This window comes from Ceratotherium simum, chromosome 9, assembly GCF_057802395.1.
Source record: "Ceratotherium simum simum isolate JZ-2026a chromosome 9, ASM5780239v1, whole genome shotgun sequence".
Taxonomy (NCBI): Eukaryota; Metazoa; Chordata; class Mammalia; order Perissodactyla; family Rhinocerotidae; genus Ceratotherium; species Ceratotherium simum.
Genome location: NC_141908.1, coordinates 26,462,723 through 26,485,984, shown reverse-complemented (window position 1 = coordinate 26,485,984; position 23,262 = coordinate 26,462,723). Strand labels below are relative to the sequence as shown.

Here is a 23,262-nt window from a genome sequence, read left to right as displayed (position 1 = left end):
TGTGCTACCAGATACCAACTCAGGCCCCTGTCCAGCTTTACATTGTCAATTCTCCTGGAAACATGAGCAGCTACACAGCCTCAGAGGACGCTGAAGTTTGGATAGCAAAAGACGAGATGGACAGATTTCATATTTTCATTGCAGATTTTTTTTTGCTTTTTCAAACTGCTGAGCATAATTTTTTTTTAAAGGCAGGAAATGCAACTAGTGTTTGTTTCTAGCGTGGCTTCTGTTTTGAGAATTCTTCTTTGTAGAAGAAATGTGTTGCCCAGCTGTCTAGAATCCCAATCAGGAAATGGTTTCAGCATGAAATATATTGCAAGAATGATTTTAGCTGGTTATAAACAGGAATGAAAATGAGGCTGGGATGATTTTACCCAATTTTTACCCACAGAGGGTGCACTCTGGTTCAGTCTAATGGGGCCAATAGGAATAAATGAGGTATAGCTTAGCTCTTTTTTTTTGTCCAGGAAAGAGAGTGATTGTGAAAGGCAAAGGTTCACCTTAGTGAGCCAGCGGAGCTGTGGAGGTTCTCAGTTATAGAGATTCTCAGAAATAAGAATCATGCAGCCACTGGCCAAAAGTACTGCAGTCAACACTTAAAAGGGTGGTTCAACTCGAGCTGAACTGCTGGAGAATTTGTTTCTCAGTATTAATACGTCTCCTGTCTGCAACACGTGCACATATACACATATATACATTATTTAACAAATGTTTATTAAGAATTCCCTCTATGGGGACCCAGGGCTGGGCTACTACTGGCTAATGGTGGAAGATACAAGGATGATTCAAGTCCTACCTTTTTAAACATATAGAGATTTGTGGAACAGATCTTTCAACTAGTATCCTATTTTCTTATTCCAAGACTTTCAAATTTTAATGTTTCTGAAATATAATCACTGAGTACATTTGATAATATTCTCTCCAAAAGATGGCATTAAATCTCTGGGTGTTGAATAGATGGAATTTTAGAAGAGATGTATATGCACTACTGTAAATTCAACTGATGCTGAAAGCTATGCCACCAGTATTTCAAATACCAGCAGTGTCACCCACAGTGGACAGGTCTCAATGGAGCTTCCAGACTAAGACAGACTAGAAAAAAGGACCTGGTCACCCACTTCTGAAAAAATTGGGCATGAAAACCCTATGAATAGCAGTGGAGCATTGTCTGAAAGAGCACCAGAAGGTGAGAGGATGGCGCAAAAAGACCGGGCAGGGTTCTGCTCTGCTGCAGACAGGGTGGCTAGGAGTTGGGACCAACTCCATGGCAGTAACAACAAAAATTCAACTACCCAGTGAAATACGAACACAAAAAAGGAATCTGAGTGGAGGAATATCACAGGCTTCCTGGAGGAGATTTATAATTTGGGCCTTGAAGAATAAAGAGAAATCTACCAGGCAGGAAGCTTACGTATGTGGGGTGAGAGGAAAAAGATAGGAGGATGTTGAAAGTAGAAGGAAGAGAGTATGCAAAACATTAAGAAATATAGCAGTATATAAATATGGGAGTACAGTTAGGAATGCATTGTAAAGGAAATGCAGAGGATCTGAAGCTAGCTAGAAGGTAGGTGGAAAGCCTGATTAGGAAGACTATGTGTACATTCTCTTGAATGCAGACACATCATTGACTGTTTTTAAGTGAAAGGAAAACTTACATGTATTGAACAGCTACCATGAGTCTGTTATGTTACTAAGGGAATGCCACATGTTATCTCATTTAACTCTCACAAATGTTTCCAAGGCATTTCTTACACCCCCCGCCCCCACCCCAGCTTTACTGATAAGAAACAGAGCACAGGCAGATTAAATAAGATGCCAAGGACGCAAGGAGAGAGAAGGGGCTCTACCCCACACGTCTGATTATAAACCTATGAACTATCTATAACACACCTTATGATGTTTTACTCTCCTTTTCTTCAACCTTTCCTAATTTTTTTAATTTTTTAATTCATAGTATTTTTAAGAGAAGTTTTAGGTTTATAGAAAAACTGAACAGAAAATATAGAGTTCCCATATACCCCCTATTTTCCTTCCCCCCACAGTTTCCCTTATTATTAACATCCTGCTTTAGTGTGGCGTATTGTTACAATTGATGAGTCAATATCGATACATTATTATTAACTGAAGTCCATAGTTTAAGTTTCACTCTTTGCATTGTACGTTATATAGACTTTGACAAACATGCTCAGTTACTCATCCCTCCCTCCCCTCAAATCCTCTGCTACCACTGATCTTTTACCGTCTCCATAGTTTTGCCTTTTCCAGAATGTCATATAGTTGGGCTAATATAGTATACAGCTTTTTCAGACTGGCTTCTTTCAGTCAGTAATATTTATTTAAGGCTCCTCCAAGTCTTTTTGTGGCTTGATGGCTCATTTCTTTCTATCACTGAATAATATTCCATCATATGGATGTGCCCCGGTTTGTTTATCTATTCATGTATTGAAGGACATCTTGGTTGCTTTCAAGTTTTATCGATTATGAATAAAGCTGCTGCAAATATTTGTGTGCAGGTTTTTGTGTGGACATAAATTTTGAAGTCATTTGGGTAAATACCAAGGAATGCAGTTGCTGAATAGTATGGTAAGAATATCCATGCTGCATACAAACATAAGAAAATATGTTTATTTTCATAAAAAACTGCCAAACTATCTTCCAAAGTAACTGTACCATTTTGCATTTCCATCAGCAGTGAATGAGAGTTCCTGTTGCTCCATATTCTTGCCAGCACTTGGTATTGCCAATGTTTTAGATTTTAGCCATTCTAGTAGGTGTGCAGTGGTATCTCATTATTGTTTTCATTTGTAATTATTTAACGATATATGCATTTCCTAATTTTTAGTTCTTTTACTTATCTATTATATATTTTTCTAACATCTGTGATTTTGACTCAATTTTTTCATCATTTATTTATTCATTCATTTTTCAACATATATGAAAGTGTCTATTATATGCCAGTAATACTTTTAAAAGTTAGACTATTTTTCTTTTTTTTACTTTTATTATTCTCTTTTCCATTTTTAGTTTGTCATATTCCACTTATTATTTATTTCACATAAACTATTAGTTCGTCCCTCTTCCTATTCTATTTATCTCCATGTAAACTGGCTATCTTTTACTTGTCTGGTGATAATTGTTTGATTTCTTCAACTTTCTCTTTCTCCTTTCAAAGCTTTTATCGTTATATATTCACAATGTATACAGCATAGAATCTGAAACATTGGTAGAAATGTAACTACTGGAAAAATATCTGAAGTAAAGAAATCACTTACCTTGGTTGACGATAAATCTTAACTTCTGTATTGTCGCCAGATTGCCACTAACTCGATATATTCCATCCACATCTAGACCTGAAAACAAAAGGGCATGTTTTATATTCGCTCATATGAGAACTGAGATGGTAAAAGAAAAAAGTTAATAAACATGGGAAGGAAAAAGTAGTAAATCACCACTAAATATCTGTTCCTCACAGAGAAAACAAATTTCTATGTCCTAAACCAAGCAATCTTCAATATTTTAATCCCAGTAAACTAATCACGAAATTCAAAGACAGTTACATCTTCAACAAATGTGAGTCTGGTTGAACCACAGAAGAGCAGTAGGTAGCACGGGATTTCACAATATAATTGTGATTCATTCCCAAGGAAAAGACAGGAATTAAACTACAGGCGGAGACTGGGAAGAAGAACTTGCACGTGTATATGTATTACTGCCCCTTTTTGGAAATATAACATAACTCAAGGCGTTTGTAAAGTCCTTCTTCTTTCCTTCCTTCCCTCCTTCTTTCCTTTCTTCATTCCTTCCTGTCTCGCTCCTTTCCTCCCTTCCTCTCCCTTCTCTTGTCACTCTCTCTCTCCCTTTCTTCCTTCCCTCACATTCTTATTCTATTCTATTCCATTCCATTCTCTTTTTCCAGTAATCACTATAGCATAACATGTATTGGTCTGATATTTGAAACTATAGAATGAAAATTCTATTCCAGATGTATAACCAGTGTGAAAATCTTTAGTGTATTACAGGCAATGGGGTGCTTCATTATGGAAGGAGAAATAAAAAGGAATCCTTGATAAAATGGTGAAATTAATTTCAGATTATTTTAAAATCGGTCATCTATAATTCAAAATAACTTATCCTGGCAGTAGATTTGGATAATCAACCACTTGTTTTCCACACATTTATTTACAGCATCTGGTTATTTCCATGACCAAGTTATCAAAAATATGAAAAAACAGGAAAAAAGAAAGAGAAACATTCATTCAATCACTATTATCATATTTAAGAAATGTTGATAACATAATTTTAATGTCAGGAGTGTATATTTCTTGACGTCTCTAGGCCCTCAGAGATGCCTGGGTGAGATTACCAGCCAATGTCGAGGTTACTATCTCAGTGGTTTCTCTATGAAGGTGGTATAGCACCACGGTTAAACATTATAATTCTCATAAACGTAAGAATTAAATAAATTGGTAGAATTTATTGTTATAGTGTAACAGAATAAAGGCTTTGTGAAGCTCTTTATCAACATGAAGTGAGCTCTTTTATTGCTTTACCATTTCTGTTTTATATTTTATAGTAGGAACATTTCTGAAACTGTGCAAAATATTTAATTGGCAGGTTAGGGTAGAATAACATAACGTGGATATTAATGGCATAATTCAAAACAATCATTCATTATTTTTTAAGACTTTATTTTTTAGGGCAGTTTTAGGTTTACAGCAAAATTGACGGGACTGTACAGAGATTTCTCATATACTCCCTGCCACCACACGTGCATAGCCTTCCCCATTATCAACATCATCACACCCCACCAGAGTGATACATTTGTTAAAATTGATGAACCTACATTGATACAGCATAATCACCCAAAGTCCATTGTTTACATTATGATTTGGTCTTGGTGTACATTCTATGGATTTTTGACAAACGCATAATGACTTGTATCCATTATCGTAGTATCATACAGAGTATTTTCACTGCCCTAAAAATCCTCTGTGTCCCACCTATTCATCCTCACTATGATTTTTACTCTCCCATGTAATAATCATAGAGTAACTTGGGATAACATCTTTAAAATGGAATAGCTATTAGCGAATGTATTAATTGCTGTGAGTTTTGTAGTTCTAGAATAATCTAATAATAAATTACTGAGTCTCTGTCCTTTCCTGAGAACTATGAATATGTGAGGAATTGAGATAAGGTTGGACACCTATTAGTGTGTGGTGAAAGTGACTAAGACACATACATTTATAAAAATCAAATACATTCTTTCTTCCCGAAGCACAAAATAGCTTCATTAATCAAAAGGTACTCCAGTTTTTTTGTTTTTAAGTACAATGTACATTTGACAACTTAAATGTGACAATCATCTTAATTAAAAATGGTCTAATATTTGATTCCTAGTTTTGGTATTGGATCATGTTGGTCTTCAGTTTATGCATATATACTCAGAACTTTATAATTTATTAACTGTTTTCTACCTTGTTTTGTCATTAGATAGTATTTGGTACTTAGCTTCAACCTATAAAATTTTAAATAATGTGATAAATTTTAAAAATATTAAAAGTTATGTATTCAAGTAAGTGTGTTGCTTTCAAACTTTTACCTCTTGGGAGTAGATTTAATCTTTGTGAACACGCAGCCAGTAAAGAAAATATTTTGGAATTCTTCCCTAAAATCACCTATATTGTCTCTAGAATATAGACAATATATTGTCTCTATATTGTCTCTAGAATATAGACAATATATTGTCTCTATATTGTCTCTAGAATATAGACAATATATTGTCTCTAGAATATAGACAATATATTGTCTCTATATTGTCTATAGAATATAGACAATATATATTGTCAATATATACAATGTCTATAGAATATAGACAATATATTGTCTCTATATTGTCTATAGAAAAATGTTTATCATGGCAAGTTTGGGGCTGTTGGTGATAGTTTTGGATTTGAAAGTAACCAACGGTCATTCATAACCACAAATGGTGAACAATGTCATTTTGCTTGCCACCACAAACAAACAAACAAAATTTGACCAAATGAAAGGGATCCTGATGATTAGGCACATGTGTATGGTGATGGATTGTAATTAGTATTTGGGTGGTGAACACGATGCAATCTATGCAGAACTAGAAGAATAATGATGTACACCTGAAATTTATATACTGTTGTAAACCAATGTTACCACAATAAAAAAAAAAAAAGCAAGTGATCCTGATTTTTTTCCATGACTTACCAGTTGTTCTGCAGTGATTTGAGAAACAGGATATTTTAGAAAATAGAAACATCAATGGAATATGTAGGTCTATATTCCTCAAATGAGAAATCTTACCATGCTTTTTAAAGAATCAGTCAAATTAGCCCTATTTAAAATAACGATTAAAGAAGAAACGTCAATTAACATCTATTACAATAAAAAATGAGAAAATTTACTATATATTTCTTTTTCAAACTAAGTTTTGTTTTGCTAATTAGTTGGACCTTTACCAGAGGTCATTAGTAAATGAAATTATGGGGCTGGCCTGATGGTTGTAAGGGTTAAGTTTGCACGCTCTGCTTCAGTGGCCTGGGGGTTTGTGGGTCTGGATCCCAGGCATGGACCTACACACCGCACATCAAGCCATGCTGTGGCGGCATCCCACATATAAAGTGGAGGAAGATTAGCACAGATGTTAGTTTAGGGACACTTTTCCTCAAGCAAAAAGAGTAATATTGGCAACAGATGTTAGTTCAGGGCTAATCTTCCTTACCAAAAACAAAAACAAGTAAATGAAATTACTTAATTCCAACATATTTTTATTGCAAATAAGGACCTTATTTAAGCCTCACTTTAATATGCATATCTCTTTATACGATATATAAAATCAAGTGCATTTCTATTTTGAAGCTAGGACTCTTCCTTTTCTAATATTATTTTATATGCTATTGAAGTGCATATGTTGTCTAGAGTTATAAACTGAATTTTAATTGTTGAAATTCCCCAGTATCCAAAACCTTTCTCTCTTATAGAAATGTAAAGTTACAGCATAAGAAGTGACCCCTTGGTCTTTCATAAATTTCAGTAGAAGTTTTTTTTTTTTTAAGTTCCGTAATCAAAAACATTTGAAAGAGCTGTATGGTTGGATATATAACGCATGAGCAATTGGAAAGCACTATACTGTTTAAACAAAGCAGCCTCATCCTAAATTAATAACTCGATTTTCTTTTGGGATAAAAGGAGGGAAGGCTGGGGATGGAGACAGGAGGGTAACTCAGATCAGTGCCCCCACTGTGGTTGTAGAACTAAATCACAGCAAAGAAACTGTTTTGTGGCTTAAGATAGAAACCAGAAAGTAAGAGGGAGTAAAGCAAAACGTATTAGATGGAATTTGAATCTAACTTGACACAACTTCTAAACCCTTTAGATTCAGAGATATCAACACCGTCTATCTTCTGAAGGATAGCAATCTCTGACATCAGTAGCTCCTGCTTTGAATGGCTCGTGCTCCCCTGCTATCACACTTTTTAAATTACATAAATAGAGTGAAAATGACAAAGTACACCTTAAAAAGGAGAATATTACATTTTGCAAAATAATCTGGAACATATCACTGAATTTTAGCAGTTATAAATTATATAGGTACAGTCTTGAAGTTGATTAGCTTTTGCCTGAATGGCTCACAGAATGGCAAACCCAAAGTCCTGGGAATATTACCCAAATTACAATGAGTCACGTGCCATCCTCTTTTTGCTCCAAGAACTTTGAAAGTTATGCCAAACCAAACCAATGTAAATTGGTGGATTTGGACATCCTTTTCATGACCACATTATCCTTGCTGGATGGGAAACTACTTATTTTGGAAATATAATTAGACCTCTTATGATTTTTAAATGAGCAATGTCTTCAAGGTACCCATGTTGTGCTTTGGTGAAGTTTGGAGAAAAATCGCTTTGAGAGGTACTTCTTTCAAGAAAATACCATGACTGTGAATGCTGACAGGGATTTTGCCTTTTTTGCTAAAAATACTTTGGGAACACGATGAAACTAAGTCATTTTACTTCCTTTTTTTTTTTTTTAATCATACCAGCGTTAAGGGCAGTGATGAAAAATTCTCTGAAGAAATCCACATTCACCAAAATGTTGTTTATTTGTTCATCGTCAGCTGACCTTCTTAAGTTTCAAAATAGTGTTTACCGTGGACAGAAATCACTGGGTATTGCTGTAGGGGATTTTCAAAAGTCTTTCCCTCCCTTTTTTTCTGAAGAAGCTTGGGCTAGGATAGACACACAATTAGGAGTTATTAGACCAAATGGTGGTCTAAACCCAGTGGAAAGTATGCAGCTGTCATGAGTAATTCCCACCATAAATCTTAGACACTTTCCAAAAAGAAATCGAAGAGACCAGCGCTGTTTCCAGAGTTGACTGGCTTATCTGCCAAAATATGGGCAGTTTTTAACAATGTAGATGAGCCTGTTAAAAATAGTTGCTAACTGTGGATTAGGTAGCATTCTTGATAGCTCAAATGATGGACACACCACGAAGATGTGGCGTCTGAGCCTGGTTGAGAGGTGTGCCCAAAAAGCCTGCTTGTTTTTCTAGAACATAACAAAATGCATGTGAACCTCTGGGGTCTGAAATGTGGGCTGGGAACTTTGCACAGTCCCTCTCCTGAGATTTATGGCACTTCCTAATTCTTAGGAGGCCAGAGCCACCACAAGAAGAGTCATTCTCACAATACTTTGGTCTTCTGGCTTCTCCCTCTGGCAAGAAGCGTTGAGCACAGGAACACCCAGACTGCCCCAGAAGATTGCTGCACATATCATTCTCGGTCCTTCTGAAAGTCCTGCTTATGTTCAGAGCTGAATATGAGGGGAGGTTTTGTGCTATTCTGAATGGCAGAAATTGCTTCCTCCTCTAAATCGAAGGGTTTCCAGCCTTCTTTTGCTAAATTATCTGTTCACACACTTTAAATTCATGACTGAGCGTACAGGATATAATTTGAAACTCTTTCCAAATTTAATTTCTATTCTTTCTCAATGGCTGGTATTTATGTTGTATCTATTGCTGGCTTTATTTAATTATCACTAGTAATTTCTTGTGAGATGTCCATCCTTCATGAATGATTATCTTAGGAAATAGTTGACACACTTCTGATTGCCAAACAAGAATGATTTTATTCTATATGATAACCTTATGACTTTATAATAACCATTTTAAATAGATTTTTTGACTATGAAGGCAAATATACTTTCATGGTAAAAACAAAAATTAAACCACACAGAAGATTATACAATGAAAACGAAGTATCTACCCCATCCTACTGTCCAAAGACAGTCATTGTTAATAGATCTGTTTTAGTTCTTTTTGTTGTTACTCATTTTATGTTAATGCTTCATATTTCTGTTTATTAATTTATTAACTTTGAATGGTATTATTGACTACCTATCAGAAAAGATAAAGAGTTTAGTGCATTCATAGTTCCTACCACTTATACATGTACCCTCTTTCTCTTTGTTATTATTAGTTACATTTGTCTATCTCTACTTCTTAATATAGCAAATTACCTCTGTTTTTTTTTTAACTTTATTTATTTATTTTTCCCCCCAAAGCCCCAGTAGACAGTTGTATGTCATAGCTGCACATCCTTCTAGTTGCTGTATGTGGGACACGGCCTCAGCATGGCCGGAGAAGCGGTGCGTCAGTGCGCACCCGGGATCCGAACAGGGGCCGCCAGCAGCAGAGCGCACGCACTTAACCGCTAAGCCACGGGGCCGGCCCCTACTTCTGTGTTTAAAAAAAAAAGAAACAGTGCATTTACTCTTCCTTCCCCTTCACCTCTCCTTCATCATTTCCAATTTTATTCTTTATGTTATTATTGCTTATGTTCACAAAGTTTAGAACATTTTATTTTACTTTATAAATATTTTTGACTTATTTATAGGTTAATATTAGTAAGTATTTAAAAAAAAAAAGGAGTATGATTGAGTTCAACATTAAAATTTTGTTTCACAAAGGAGATGTCCCAAGTCAAGGTCTAGTGAATCCTCTTCTCCCTTTCTAGGTTCCTTAATCCTCAAGCACTGCCTAAAAGAAATTTCTGTGATGATGGAAATGTTCTATATATTAGCTGCTCAAACCAGTAGTCACTGGCCACAAATGGTTGGCTACCAAGCACTTGAAATGTGGTTAATGCAACTGAGCAACTGAATTTTTATTTGATTTGATTTTAAATAACTTAACCACATGTGGCTTGTGACTACCATACTGGACAGTGCAGCTCTAGGTCAGAGTCAACCACTGCTCCTCTCTTGAATTCCACTGTTATTCTTGGATTTATTTTTAAGAGTTCTTTTTGCATAACAGTATGTGGTTGATAAATTTTCTTATTTTGTCGATCTCAATGATTGCTTTTTTTGCTTCATAATTAATTGTTGATTTGAGTATTTATTTGAGTTTCATAATCTTTTACTTTTCTAATTTTGAAAAATGATATTGTATATCTTCTAGCATCCCTGCTGTTAAGTTTGATATCAAATTGATTCCTGATGCTTTGTAGGTAAATTGCTTTTTCTTTCAGGTTTTTTAAGGAATATTTTCTCTTAAACTTGTGGAAGTAAAATTTCTCTCAGATATATCTACATCTAGGCCCTTTCAATCAGAAAACATTTTATGACAGAAAAACCAAATTAATTAGAATAAATAGTGGTCATAGGTATTTCTGCATTTGAACACACCTTTTTTTTTTTTTTTTCCAACTGGCTTCAGTCTTAAATGGGCAGGCTGAGTGAAGGGTTCTTGTAGGATGAATGGGTACTGAGTAGACAGTAGGCTAGACGTTCTTCAGTTGCCAAATTAAAGAAGATTTTATTTCGGATATGGAATATTTTAACTATTTTGCTCATTCTCCACTGCCTTCCTTCTCAGATGCCAGCATCCTCTCCTCTGTCCTTGTAGAACTTGTTCTCAGGCTCAAGGAGCTGCTGCAGGTGCTTTCTTGGTGCAGCGTAAATGGGGAGGGTCCCAGCTCTCCCAAACTAGAAGATATTATTTTAGATTCGATATATAATGAATTACTTTATTTATTGCTCTCTTGCCAACTTATGTTCTTTTTATTTGTTAACTCCAAGTTTGGATATTCTCTAGGACACCCCTGGAAAGAACTGTGTCTAATTATGGTGTCTGGGAATGGTGTTTCTTCTGCTCTAATTTCCCCACTTGTTTGATCCCATCTGCTTTCTGTCTTCCTGGAATTTCTATTTCTGGTCTGCTGATGGCACCTTTTCCGTTTTCAGCACAATTATGGTTCTTTTTTTCCCTCTTTTTCAACATAAAGTTTCTATTATTTCATTGGGATTTTGGGGGGAAGAAGAATCAGACATGTTTTCTCAGTCTGCCAACTTGAGTGGGAGGCCTGCACTGTTTTTCATAAAGATAGACTTCTAATGCTGAAAATAAAAGTTTCATTAGATTGTGAAGATACTGCTGTATAATAATTTTCTTTACTGACACACAGGATATAAATAAACTGGGATTAAATTATGAATATTTGAAATACTCATTAGGCACCTCCAATTCTAATGCTGGGACAATGTGTTAATATAGGGTCCAGGATCAGAATGTCCCTCATTTCCTTTTATTTTTCTCACTCCTGTGCTTCTCTGTGTTTAGGGAAGTTCCTATTGTCATTTCTGCTTTTCCCAGTGTTCCCTTTATTATTGGTATTGTTTTATTTTTCTTTACATTTGTTTCATGAGCCCTTTCTTTTCAGTTTTCCTCTCATTTTGATATTTTTGTCCTACCTTCCTTTATCTCTGCTATAAATTCTTATTTCATTGAGACAATCGTTGCAACGAGTTCTTGTTTTTATTTTTAATATCAGTGAAATAACTATCTTCAATTTTCCTTCACTATTTTTGTTTGTTTATTTGATTTGGGTAACATTCCATTTTTGATTATTCATTTACGAATGAAATGAGTTTTTCATCTACCAGATATTTTATAGTAAATTCATATGGAAAAGAAGAATTTTGTCCTCTTAAAACATGGAAGAGATAAGTATTTGTTGTTAAATTTTTTTTTAAACATTAGACTGAAAAGAGGTCACTAGACAAGGGTGTTTTTTCTTCTGAAAAAACTGTTTAGAATCTGTGGTGTTAATAAATGAGCCATTATTTTATATTGTTTATATAGCCAGTGTTCTACATAGGGGCAAATTCCAGATCTAAATTAAATGTCCTAAAATTGAAAGAGCACAAAGCAATGGAAATAATGTATGGGAGTAAGGACAAAACGGTATCACAGAGAATCTTGGATCAGAGGAGGGATGTTGGTTTTTCTTCTAGGACTTTTCTTAGAACACTTGGTTAGTTAAGATCAAATCCTTCCTCCCCCACCCTCATCTGTTTACGCTGTTATACTAGGAAATAAAAATTGTTAAGGGTCCTAGCCAAAGATAGTTATTTGTTTATGTATGGATGTATGTCATATTTGCTATTCTGCCCAGTCCTGACCTCCTAACCAGCAGTGTCCTGTTTGGCCACTCTGGAAGACAAACTTAAAATTGGGAGAAGAAAAGGACAAAATATCCAGAACGTTAAGTTCGTTGCTGTTTGTGTTTCTTAGCAGTTCTGTATTGTACCACTTATGAATTGAAAAGAGCTACGGCACTAGTATTTGGGGATTGTAATGGAGGGGTTGGATAGGGATGGTTATCTTACTGTTAACTGTTATTACGTATTTTTGTATAAAATTTCATTGTTGGAAAAAATTTTGGAAAACCACTTATTTCGTTAGTTTTCTAACTCCCCAGTTCTTTTTAAGTAGGATGTTGGACACTTAAATAAGTAGAGGAGAATCACAATGAATTATTTAAATGTAACCAGGAACACAAAAGCCATGTCTCCTCAACATGTGCTGTCATTCCTCACTATTGGAATTTTCCCCCTATATTTATACTTAGTTCTTGCCATAATATTTCACTAATTGTCTCATTGTTGGAGATGTTTATCCATATCATTAGAGTCCAGAAATGTAGATAGTAGTATATAAATAGTCCTGTGAAAACTCACATCAACACTGAGGGCTAGATCCTAGTTTCCATTTGCTATGATTCTTTTTATGTGTTAGGCTTATTTTTGCATGTAACCTCCGTACATTTAATTCAACTCATATTCCATTCAGACTTCCTACTGGGCCAATTGCCTTTAAAATCATGCCTTTTAACTTACGGATTACTAAATGATTGGCAAATAAGAAAAAAGACAAGAGGAAGAAAGTTCCACCATGGCTAGTGTGATATAGATGGAAGTCATTTTTAAAGCCTGCTTAATACCAGAGTAACATGAAATTTATAGTCTAAGGATGGTATCCCATGTGTGGTTCCTCATTTCTCACACATTGATTTTTACACATCTGTCTAAACTCAGCTAAGAATTTGAGGCCTAACAGTATGAAGCCTATAGGATGGTAGACATAAATATGATTTATAGAGTTATATCAATCTGAGGATCATTCTGGAAATATCTCAAAGTAAGAAAGATCTCAGAGAGACCTTCAATTTGCCTATGAAATTTCACTAGGAAACCTAGTATCCTTGACTTGATAAGACAAAAGAAAACCAACTGAAATGATTTCCTCAAAGTGGGAAACAAAGCTCCTGGAAATAGTCTTCAATAAATTCTCTTACATCTTTCTTCCTTCCTTCCTTCCTTCCCTCCTTCCCTCCTTTCTTCCTTCCTTCCTTTCTCTCTTCTTTTTAAAATCTTAGTCTTGAAGACATTGGCCAATGATACTGATTATCATTAAGTGAGAGCTCTTGTCTTGAAGGAAAACTTCATGTGTCTGGAAGATATTGAAGTTGGAGGTTGTATTTGGTTCATCTCATATCATTCTCTGGGTTTATTTCACGTTTGAGCTCCATTGTTATGTTATGCTGTGAGCATGCTGATGTAAATAAATCATTCTTTTGGTATTGTGACTTGCTCAGAGTGTTTCCTTAAAATAAATAGGAGTAACAAGAATAAACAGTCTAATTTGGTCAGCCGTTATCATCTGGTAGTTTGCAAGCAAATATGCCAGCATAACCTGAGGTCCAGAGAGCAGAGGATGAGCACAGCAGCAGGATGGACACAGCAGGTTTAATGAAAACACCTAGCTTCCTGAAGAGGCCATTCCTAAGGAAAGCTTGGAGCCTAGGGAGCAGTAATCTGTAGGCTATGCCTACGTACACTTTTTTCTTTGTAAAATTTTAGCAACAAACTCTTTCATAAGTTAAAGACAGGCAATGGAAGGCTTACCAACACGTATAAGAAGAAAACACTGAAAAATGGGCTCTTTTTGTGATGAAGTCATAATAGTTACATAAAGTCTCGCCTTTGATCCCATCATACTTGAAATAGATATTGATTTATAATTCATATAGTTGCTCTCATTCTCTTCAATCCCTCCACCTCTAGTTTTTTAAACATCTAAACAAAGTGACCTCATTGTTTTCCATTCGACTTTTTTTTAAACATTGCCTGGGATGATTGAGATTCAGGAATGTGGGAAAATGGATTCCCAAACCACGTCCCTCCCCTTTCATTCTGAACTGTAATTTTTGGCTTGGCTTGAATCACAGTCATCGCATTTCAGCCTGAATCTCTCTGTAAAGTGATCTTTCTTAAACATTTCTCTCACTCATCAAGGGATCAGAAACAAAGCTGTTCTAGTCTTTCAGCAAAACACTTACAAGCAGCTTTTACAGAGAAGTTGCAAGAGCTAAATTTCCTCCGAAATTGTTTGAAAAGCGACCAGTTTCAGTGCCTCGTTGTCCTTCTTGTGAATCTTGTCATGTGTATGCCATGAGCTCCAGCAGCTATTTTAATCTGCTTTTGTTTGCAATCCATTTGGTGTCCACCCAAGGAAATGCAGGTGATTCTAATTAACTTACTGCTGAAGATGTAGGAAAAACTATCGCAATTGTGTTGTAGAGAATTATACACTTAAAACCTTTCTTCTATTATTCATAATGTATTATTAATGGAAACGACTATATGAATATATTTACCACCTAATTCATTGTTGTTCATTTTTTTAAATCAATGAGGCTTCTGACACAGGAAAAAGCCACACACACACACAAATACACAGACACAATACAGACCCCAAGGATGCTTGCCAACTTTTATTTAACAAGAGTAGCAACTTAAAAATAACATTATTTTCACTTTGTGCAACATAGTTTAATATCTGAAATAACCCTGTTCCAATAAAAACCTATTGAAATACTCTCAGGCCTAACTCTGCCCTGAAGGTAAAAGTGATTAATTGAAAGATTTTGGCAGATCTCTGCTCACCACCAGGGCAGTTTAATTTAGAACACATTCAACCATTTCTCAGTGTCTCTGTGTTGGTGGAGTACAACTTTTGATCTTCTTTGGGGAGGTGCCTCTAATTCAGACCCTTTGGCTAGCCACGTCCTGGAGGGTTTGATGGCTTGCCTCTGCTAAGCGTTCAGGTGAGAGAGAGCTCTTTCTGGCTGCTGCTTCTAAAGTGGGGTAGGAAAGCCGAATTCCAGCCACAAAGTCAAAATATGCTACAAATCTGTTTGAGCATATCAACCATCAGCAAAGTCCTATTTAGATCACAGACAAGATGGTTCCTTTCTACTTCTTGATGCTTTCCCAAACTTCTGAGAAAGCTTGGTGTCATCAGACACTTTCCTAGTGAAAGAAGGAGCTCCTCACCATGACAGTGGATGAGGCTGAAAAGATTGAGCCTCTTTTTCTCAGGAAACACAAATAAGATTATTGTTTTCTTTTTGAGAATACAGGAGAGACTATCGTGTGGGTATTGTTAATACTTCTGCTAAACAGAAAGATGGGACTAGTGTATAATCCTCTCTGTTCGGCAGATGGATCTCTGCTAAACTGTGATTAAATGGAAAGACAAAAGAAATTCCAATATATTATGGATGGAAAGATCTTCAGTTGGTGAACTCCAACTCTCCATGCAATTTAACACATATTGATTAAGATTTACTATGTTGCAAATGTGAGGGGGGGGATACAGCAAAGAACAAAGAGAAAGAGTCCAGATATTATGGAGCCACAGCACTAGTATTGTTCTGAGGAACTAACGGTGGAGCTTGCATGCAAATTCATGAATTAGTGACAATGGCACCTGGAATTTCTAATGTTTTCGCATATGCAACACATCTGAGCAATACACTCAGGTTGGTATGTATGCTCTGTAGGCAACTTTAGAATATATATTCAATTTCTCATTATATCCTGAAACTGTTAAGCAATATATGTTATATATATACGTGTGTGTGTATATATGTATATATATGCACTGCAATATTAACAGTGATTGTGTAAGATAGGATTATAAAAATGACTCTGGTTTTATTTATTATTTCATGCATTTCCCAACTGTTTTTATAATATGTGTATGTATGAATACTCATATATATATGTTTATCACTCTTGTGAATGAACACAATAATTTATTTTATTACCAAAATATTATGCCATAGATTACATTTCTTTGTTATGATATGGGTTTATGTTCCTATAGGGTCATTTGAAAAGGACTGCGAGGTTATCATAAATCTACCGAGTGTCGTTGAATGCTCTATTTTATATCTTTAAGATGAAAGATGCTTCAAAACCCATGATATCAGACTCCAAATCTTTTTTTTCTTTCTTTCTTTTATTTTTGTGAGGAAGATTAGCCCTGAGCTAACATCCGATGCCAATCCTCCTCTTTTGGCTGAGGGAGATTGGCCCTGGGCTAACATCCGTGTCCATCTTCCTTTACTTTATATGGTATGCCACCACAGCATGGCTTGACAAGCCGTGTGTCTGTCCGCGCCTGGGATCCGAACCTGTGAACCCCGGGCCACCAAAGCGGAGCACGCGAACTTAACCACTATGCCACTGGGCTGGCCCAGGACTCCAAATCTCTATGAGACACAGTAGAAATCTCAAAATTTAAGTATTTTACAAATTATTCCTTTATTGGACAAATAATATCCAGGTTTAGAATAGAGCTGAAAAGACATAATCATTTTCTCTAATGAGAAGCTCTAACTATCCCTGGACAATTTACACCATCGCCATACATGATTTTAGGACTTGTACAAAAAGAAATGCATAGATAAAAGCCCAGAGTTAGCACCGAGATTGGGTTTCTTAAGTTCTGTTATCACACTATAAGCAGAAAGTTGGGGAAAGCTTTCTTTTAGTGATGTAGGAGACTCTTGACTACTTGAGGGCTGTTAACCATCTAGCAAAGAATTGCACACAGTCTAGTTACTCAAAACATTACTTGTTAACTTAAAAATAAGGCATTCCAATACCAATTGTTCCCTTATTTAAACTCATCTAGGACTAGTATAATACAAACCAGATTTCCTGCTTCTGGACAATTTTTCACATAGGTCTACATAAAAATCTCATTGAAATATTTGTGTACATGTATATACATATATATTTGTGTATGTAGGTATATATATACATACACACACACACATATTTAGCATCTATCATTAGATATTTAGCATCTATCATTTCTTCCTGATCTCTTGTCATGGAAAAAGGTATATTAAACTAAGATGTGTTACTTATGTTGATGTTCATCGATACAATATTTTTTAGTGTCTACCCCACATAGGTGGTATTCTAAGTGGTAAGAAACCAAGTTACAAGTACATTTCATGTTTTCCATTGTAAGAAATTTAAATAAAGAGTGTTTTAATTTCCCCATTTCCCCCAAGGGCTAGCAGATTTTGAATTTTGAGAATAATATTAGAAAATCCATGATCAGGCACTATAGCTGACTCCTGAGTGCTATAGAAGATAGAAATGAAAGACTGTCATTTTGAAGACCTGGACTTGATGCCATCAGTCCCCAAGGTTAATCTTAATGTTAATTATAGAGGCTATATTTATGGTATTTTTTTCAGAAGTTTGGCATGATAATTTTGTCTTAAAATATTCCTTTTACACAGTTTTGCTTATGTGTAAAATTTTGCAATTAGAATTTTATTCCTTCATCTTTAAATCCCATGGAAGGATTTCACATCAAACCTCACAAATCATGTGCACTTTAGTGTGGATTAATCTTTTAGATCTTGTCCTGAGAGCAGATTTGAGCTGAAAAGAAGGCAAACACAACAAGACATCGCTTGTGTAGGATGTGGGACAGGAAGAGATGGAGGACAAGAGGTCAAGTATAATACATAATGGGAGAGGAAGAGAAAGAGGAAGTGAGTGTACCATATTGGTTTCAAGCTAATCCAAAAGGGTAGTTACCATTATTCAAATGCTCACTCTTCCTGAATTTCCTGCTGTTTTCAGATACACCAAGATACAGGGAAATGGAGTGTTCTTACTGCATTAAAGGATTTGCGGGGGGAGAGGCACATTTTTCAGTTTGACTAAACACAATTTTATTCTTAAACATGATTTATTCTTATCATTATCATGATTTTCCATCATAAGCAAAGTGTCATGAATTATCTGTCTTTCTTCAGGGACAACTTATACAATGATTTTTCTTTTAGGTGAGTGTAATGCTCTAAACTGAGGTTCAAAGCTGAGCTTACATAAATCCATAGAGGGCTTTGCTCTACAGATTGAAATGGTGTGAAGAGACACATTGTTCTTCCTTGGAATCGTGAGATCTCTGAAAACCAGGCTTGTCTGCTCTCTGGGTAGGGTCTGTAGAAAATATAGTCTCAGAGACTTCTCCCACTGCATCATTCTTCTGCAGCTGCATCGTGTGTGAGCTGCCTGTATATAGACCACTGGCTCCATCAGCACCTTTCATCCCTCAAGTGGCCTTAAGTCTCCCCTGGTAACTCAGCCTAAAGCTCATCAGCCTCAGCTGGAGACACATAGCCTTGAATGACAGCAGCCTCATGATGTCCTAGATTCCCAATCAACTTTCAAAAAAACCTTAACAAAGACTATTAGACCCAGAAACAAATGCATTTCTATTAATTCATTGGCCAGAATATCAAAAGAAAATAACGACCTTATTTTGCCCAAATTTAGAGCAAAGTGTGCTACAAGCAAAACCCCTAGAAAAGAGGAGGATACCAAGCTTGAAAGATTAGCATGCTTTTACAGGTGACACTATGACTCCTTTTCATTTCTTTGTCTTATCAAATGAAACAGAACAAAACCCTTTCTTCCTTGGTGCTTGAAAATACTCTAACAGGAGACAAAGCCATTTAATGATAAATTGTTGATACCTTTTAAAACAGTTATACTCAAGGTAATACTCAAAGGAGTTATAAGAGTATCTAAACTTCAAGCTAATTTATATGTGATACAAATATATAAGATAATATAAATGATATTCCTGAGTCAGTTTTGCCAGGAGGAGGGTATTGAAGGTCAGACACAGTGCTCAAGGGGACATTATGGACACATCTAGCAAAGAAAAAGAAGGAAAGGGGCAACTGAGGACACTGAATCCATACTGATCTGTCCTGGAGTTGTCCTTGTTCAGATCCCACATTTTGCCCCTGTGAGAAATTTCACTACTAAGTTTGTAATTGTCTTTTCATGGTTTCAGGGTTTCATACTCCTTCCAACTTCAACCCAACGTGCTAACATTAGTAATAAAATCCTGTCATAAATATGGAACTAAAAATTCACTATTTGACAATGCTTAACAAGTGAAAAGCATTCCCCCTGCCCTCCATCTTGTCAAACAGGACAATGACAATAAATTCAGTACTTTGAGTATAAAGGTCTGTTTTCATTCTTATATACCATGTATGTTAGAAATAGTAGACAAGAGGGGACTTCAGATACCTTTAAAAGGGAGGTTGCTGTTCATAAAATAGTATTTCTGTGCAATCTCCAACAACTTTAGCTAAAGAGAAGCATTGTAAGTTTTTTTTTTGTTTTGCTAATGGGAATTTGTGGGAGTTAAAAATACGGAATTTTAAGAATTCTTTTTAACTCTTTCTCCTCTACACAAAATATTACCCAGCTGATTTATCTATGGGGTTAAATGCAATATCATTTTAAATATTAAAGGTTCCTATATTTTAGTCTTAAAGATATGCGAAAATATGGCCAAACTATATTATTTTGACCTGTGACCCTTGTTTTAGAGTCTCTGGTTATTGCTTTATGCACATGGCACTCTAATTGCTTCTGTTGGCTCCTCAGGAAACTACAGTCTATCTCTAGAACTATTTTCAGTTAAGAAGAGTTGATTTCTAGCATTAATTAAATTCTATTCTAATAACTTTCTCCCTTATGTATCTTTTCCCATAGTTTACTCAGTTAAAACAAAATTGTTTTATCTGCTCCTAACCATAAAAAGCTTGAGAAAAGAAGTCGTTCCAGTGGGAAAAGAATTTGAATAGAAAACATGGACATACATATATCAGACCAAGGATTAAAAGATGAACATTATACGTGAGGAAACATTATAAGAAGGTTTCACTATATTAGTTTTTCCAAGTCAGTGTTCCAAGCCAGTCTTGGATTGTGTGTGAAAAGTAAGAACTCTGTACCGTAACAGGTGCTGGCAGGAAACTCCCATTAAAGCTTACGGAAGTTATGCCTGTAAAGTCCTGGCATCTGAGAAAATTCTCGCATAAGAATGCATTATGCATCAGATTTTTCTCACTAGAAAAACAATACGAGGCTGTGACTACTTAAGAATATTCCCAGTCACTATTTTGTTAACATCATCCCTTAGTGATGACATCTTTGGTGACCTTGTGTTATATATAAAATATATATCAGCCTTCATTTCAACACTGAGAACGTGCGTTTTCTTCTGTATATAACAATAGAGATGTTGGTCTACCATCCGTCTGTCCTAATCAAAGCATAGTTTTTTTTCCTATGCAGTCAATAGACTTAATCATCTACATTCTGAAGACTGGCTCTTCATATGCAACATGGCAAATATTTACTGGAGTTAGGAATACAGTCTGTGGAGTATCAGGTAGTAATTAATATAGGTTTTAAATCTGCAGTATTGACTCATGCTGGAAAGCACTAGCATTGTGTGTGATACATAGTGAGTGCTTAATAAATGTCATCTCTATTTTCCTTACATAAATCACCCCATACCTGTATGACCACACCTTCAAAGACTAATGGTATAATTCTTTGAACATAAACTTGCCTACCTTAAAAGGCAACAAATAAAGCCTCTTTCTCTGATCAAGCTCAATTTTCAAGCCTATAAAGTCTAGAAGTTAAACTTTTTTTTTTTTTTTTACTGACATTTTTACCTGTTGGACACAGCTGAAAAAAATTCTCTTACTTTATTCTATAAATCTACTATTTATAAGGAATTTGATTTAAACCCAACAGGTAATTTGGATTTAAAGCATTTATTAAGTTAAGAACTGAGATAAAAATTTAGACAGTAGTGAATGTTAGACAAAGCCCACTGAACATGCTTGTGAGCCTGTATATATCCAGATGCATGTATCTATATCTAGGTTTGTAGCTACACAACGGATTAAACATTACTAGCTTACATTTGTATATTTATATTTGTAGTTTTCAATATGCTTTTCATATATCAATGAACATATCTTTAGTAAAACGTCCTCAGTTAGGGTAATATAGCTACCTTCCAGAACACACATACACACACACATGTACACGGCAGCACCAACCCAGGCAATCTGCCAAAGTGTGGTTGCTGTGAAAAAAGTTCTGCTTGAGGGCAATAGCAAACTAGCTCACCACCCCACTGCCCTGTCCACTCCTCGCCACATGGTTCTTTGCTGTATCCTTCACTTCCCCTCCTACAGTGAGGGAACATTTCTTCGGACTGTTTTATTGCCAATACATTTTTACTTTGTATGATGAAATGAAACAAGGGACTGGTTTCGTTAGAAGGAGAGGTAAACAGAGCATTAATTAAATTTGCTGATGATACTAAATTGGGAGGAACTGTGGACATCTGTGAAGACAAAAGAATCATACAAATGGACTTAAAGAGTTTAGAAATACGAGCAGGAAATAATAAAATGAGATTCAGCCTTAAATAATGCAAGCTAATACATTTGGGAAAAGATAATCAGAAACATGGCTATTCAGTGGATGGTAGATGCCTGGAAAGTGGTGACGGTGAAAGAGACCTAGGGGGTGATAATGGGAAAAATTATACACAAACTTACAGGGAAGTAGGCACAATGCCTGGAGGTTTATATATGAAAGAACATAATTTTTTGAACCAGAAAGATGATAGTCCTACTCTTATGACACTGGTAGATCTCAAAAGCATCAAATTTGCCTTTAGTTAGTTGAATCTCTCAGGTTTATGGAAAAATTTTAACACTATTTCTTGAGAAGCTGGTTTCTCCCTATTAAGGCTGAGAAAGTCTGTTTTATCTGAAACCTGTCCTGAGCACCAGAGTCATTGCTCTATTTCTGTCCTGTCTTATCCCAATATAGACTCTTGATAATTTGGTATGTCATATACATATAGATATGGGTACAGATATATATCATACTACATTGCCAAAAAAAAAAAAAAAAAAAAAAAAACTCTTACTTTCATTTTTAAGGTAGTTTCTCGATCTTCTGGATAATATGACTTTATATTATGTTCCAAGATACATTGAATATATTGAATAACTATCTCTCTTAGCAGTTCAATGAATCTTTAGTATATAGGATTCGATTCTCTAAGGATGGATGCATGGTTGGATGGACGAAAAGAAATCTTGGATAATATTCATCTATTCACCCATTTAATCATCCATCATGAATTGAGCCCTTACCAAATGCCAGCTTTGATGTGCTAAGCCCTGAGAAGACAGAGATGAACCAGACTTAAACCCTAGACTCAAGGCCTCACATTCTAGATGTGGAAACAGATAATGAAACCAGCCATTGCAGTCCTGTGTAATAAGGACTACATCAGGAAAAGCGAAGCTGTGGAGGGAGGGCTTAATAATGTTCAAGAGATCATGGAGGAACAGTTGAAGATATGAGTCAGAGAATATCCCTTGGAGAAGGTGACTCTTGCGCTATGTGTGATAGGATGAACGTGAATTTGGCAGGTGGATGCGTGAGGAGAGGGTCTTTAGGGAGAAGGAACACCACAGTGAAGGAATAGTGGCCTTTGGAAAACTTCATGTAGTTGATATTCCTGGGTCATAGGAAGCAGCTGATGAGGATCTGAAGCTGGACGGTAGACAGAGTTCATATGCATATTCTTTTTAACGGGAATAATTAGTGTGGAATTTTGTTTATCTTGATGGAGAAGAAGAAGCGTTGGAGGGTTCTAAGG

General features: G+C 35.7%; 1 protein-coding gene across 2 annotated transcripts in view; it reads right to left on the bottom strand.

Moving 5' to 3' along the window:
• The window catches only part of ARHGAP15 (Rho GTPase activating protein 15), a 590,073-nt gene that overhangs the window by 184,071 nt on the left and 382,740 nt on the right, over positions 1 to 23,262 (bottom strand). For both annotated transcript variants that reach the window (XM_087435123.1, XM_004423853.3), the window contains one exon: positions 3,276 to 3,353. In XM_087435123.1, the coding sequence (XP_087291249.1) occupies positions 3,276 to 3,353 (78 nt within the window). The remainder of the gene's footprint in view (positions 1 to 3,275; positions 3,354 to 23,262) is intronic.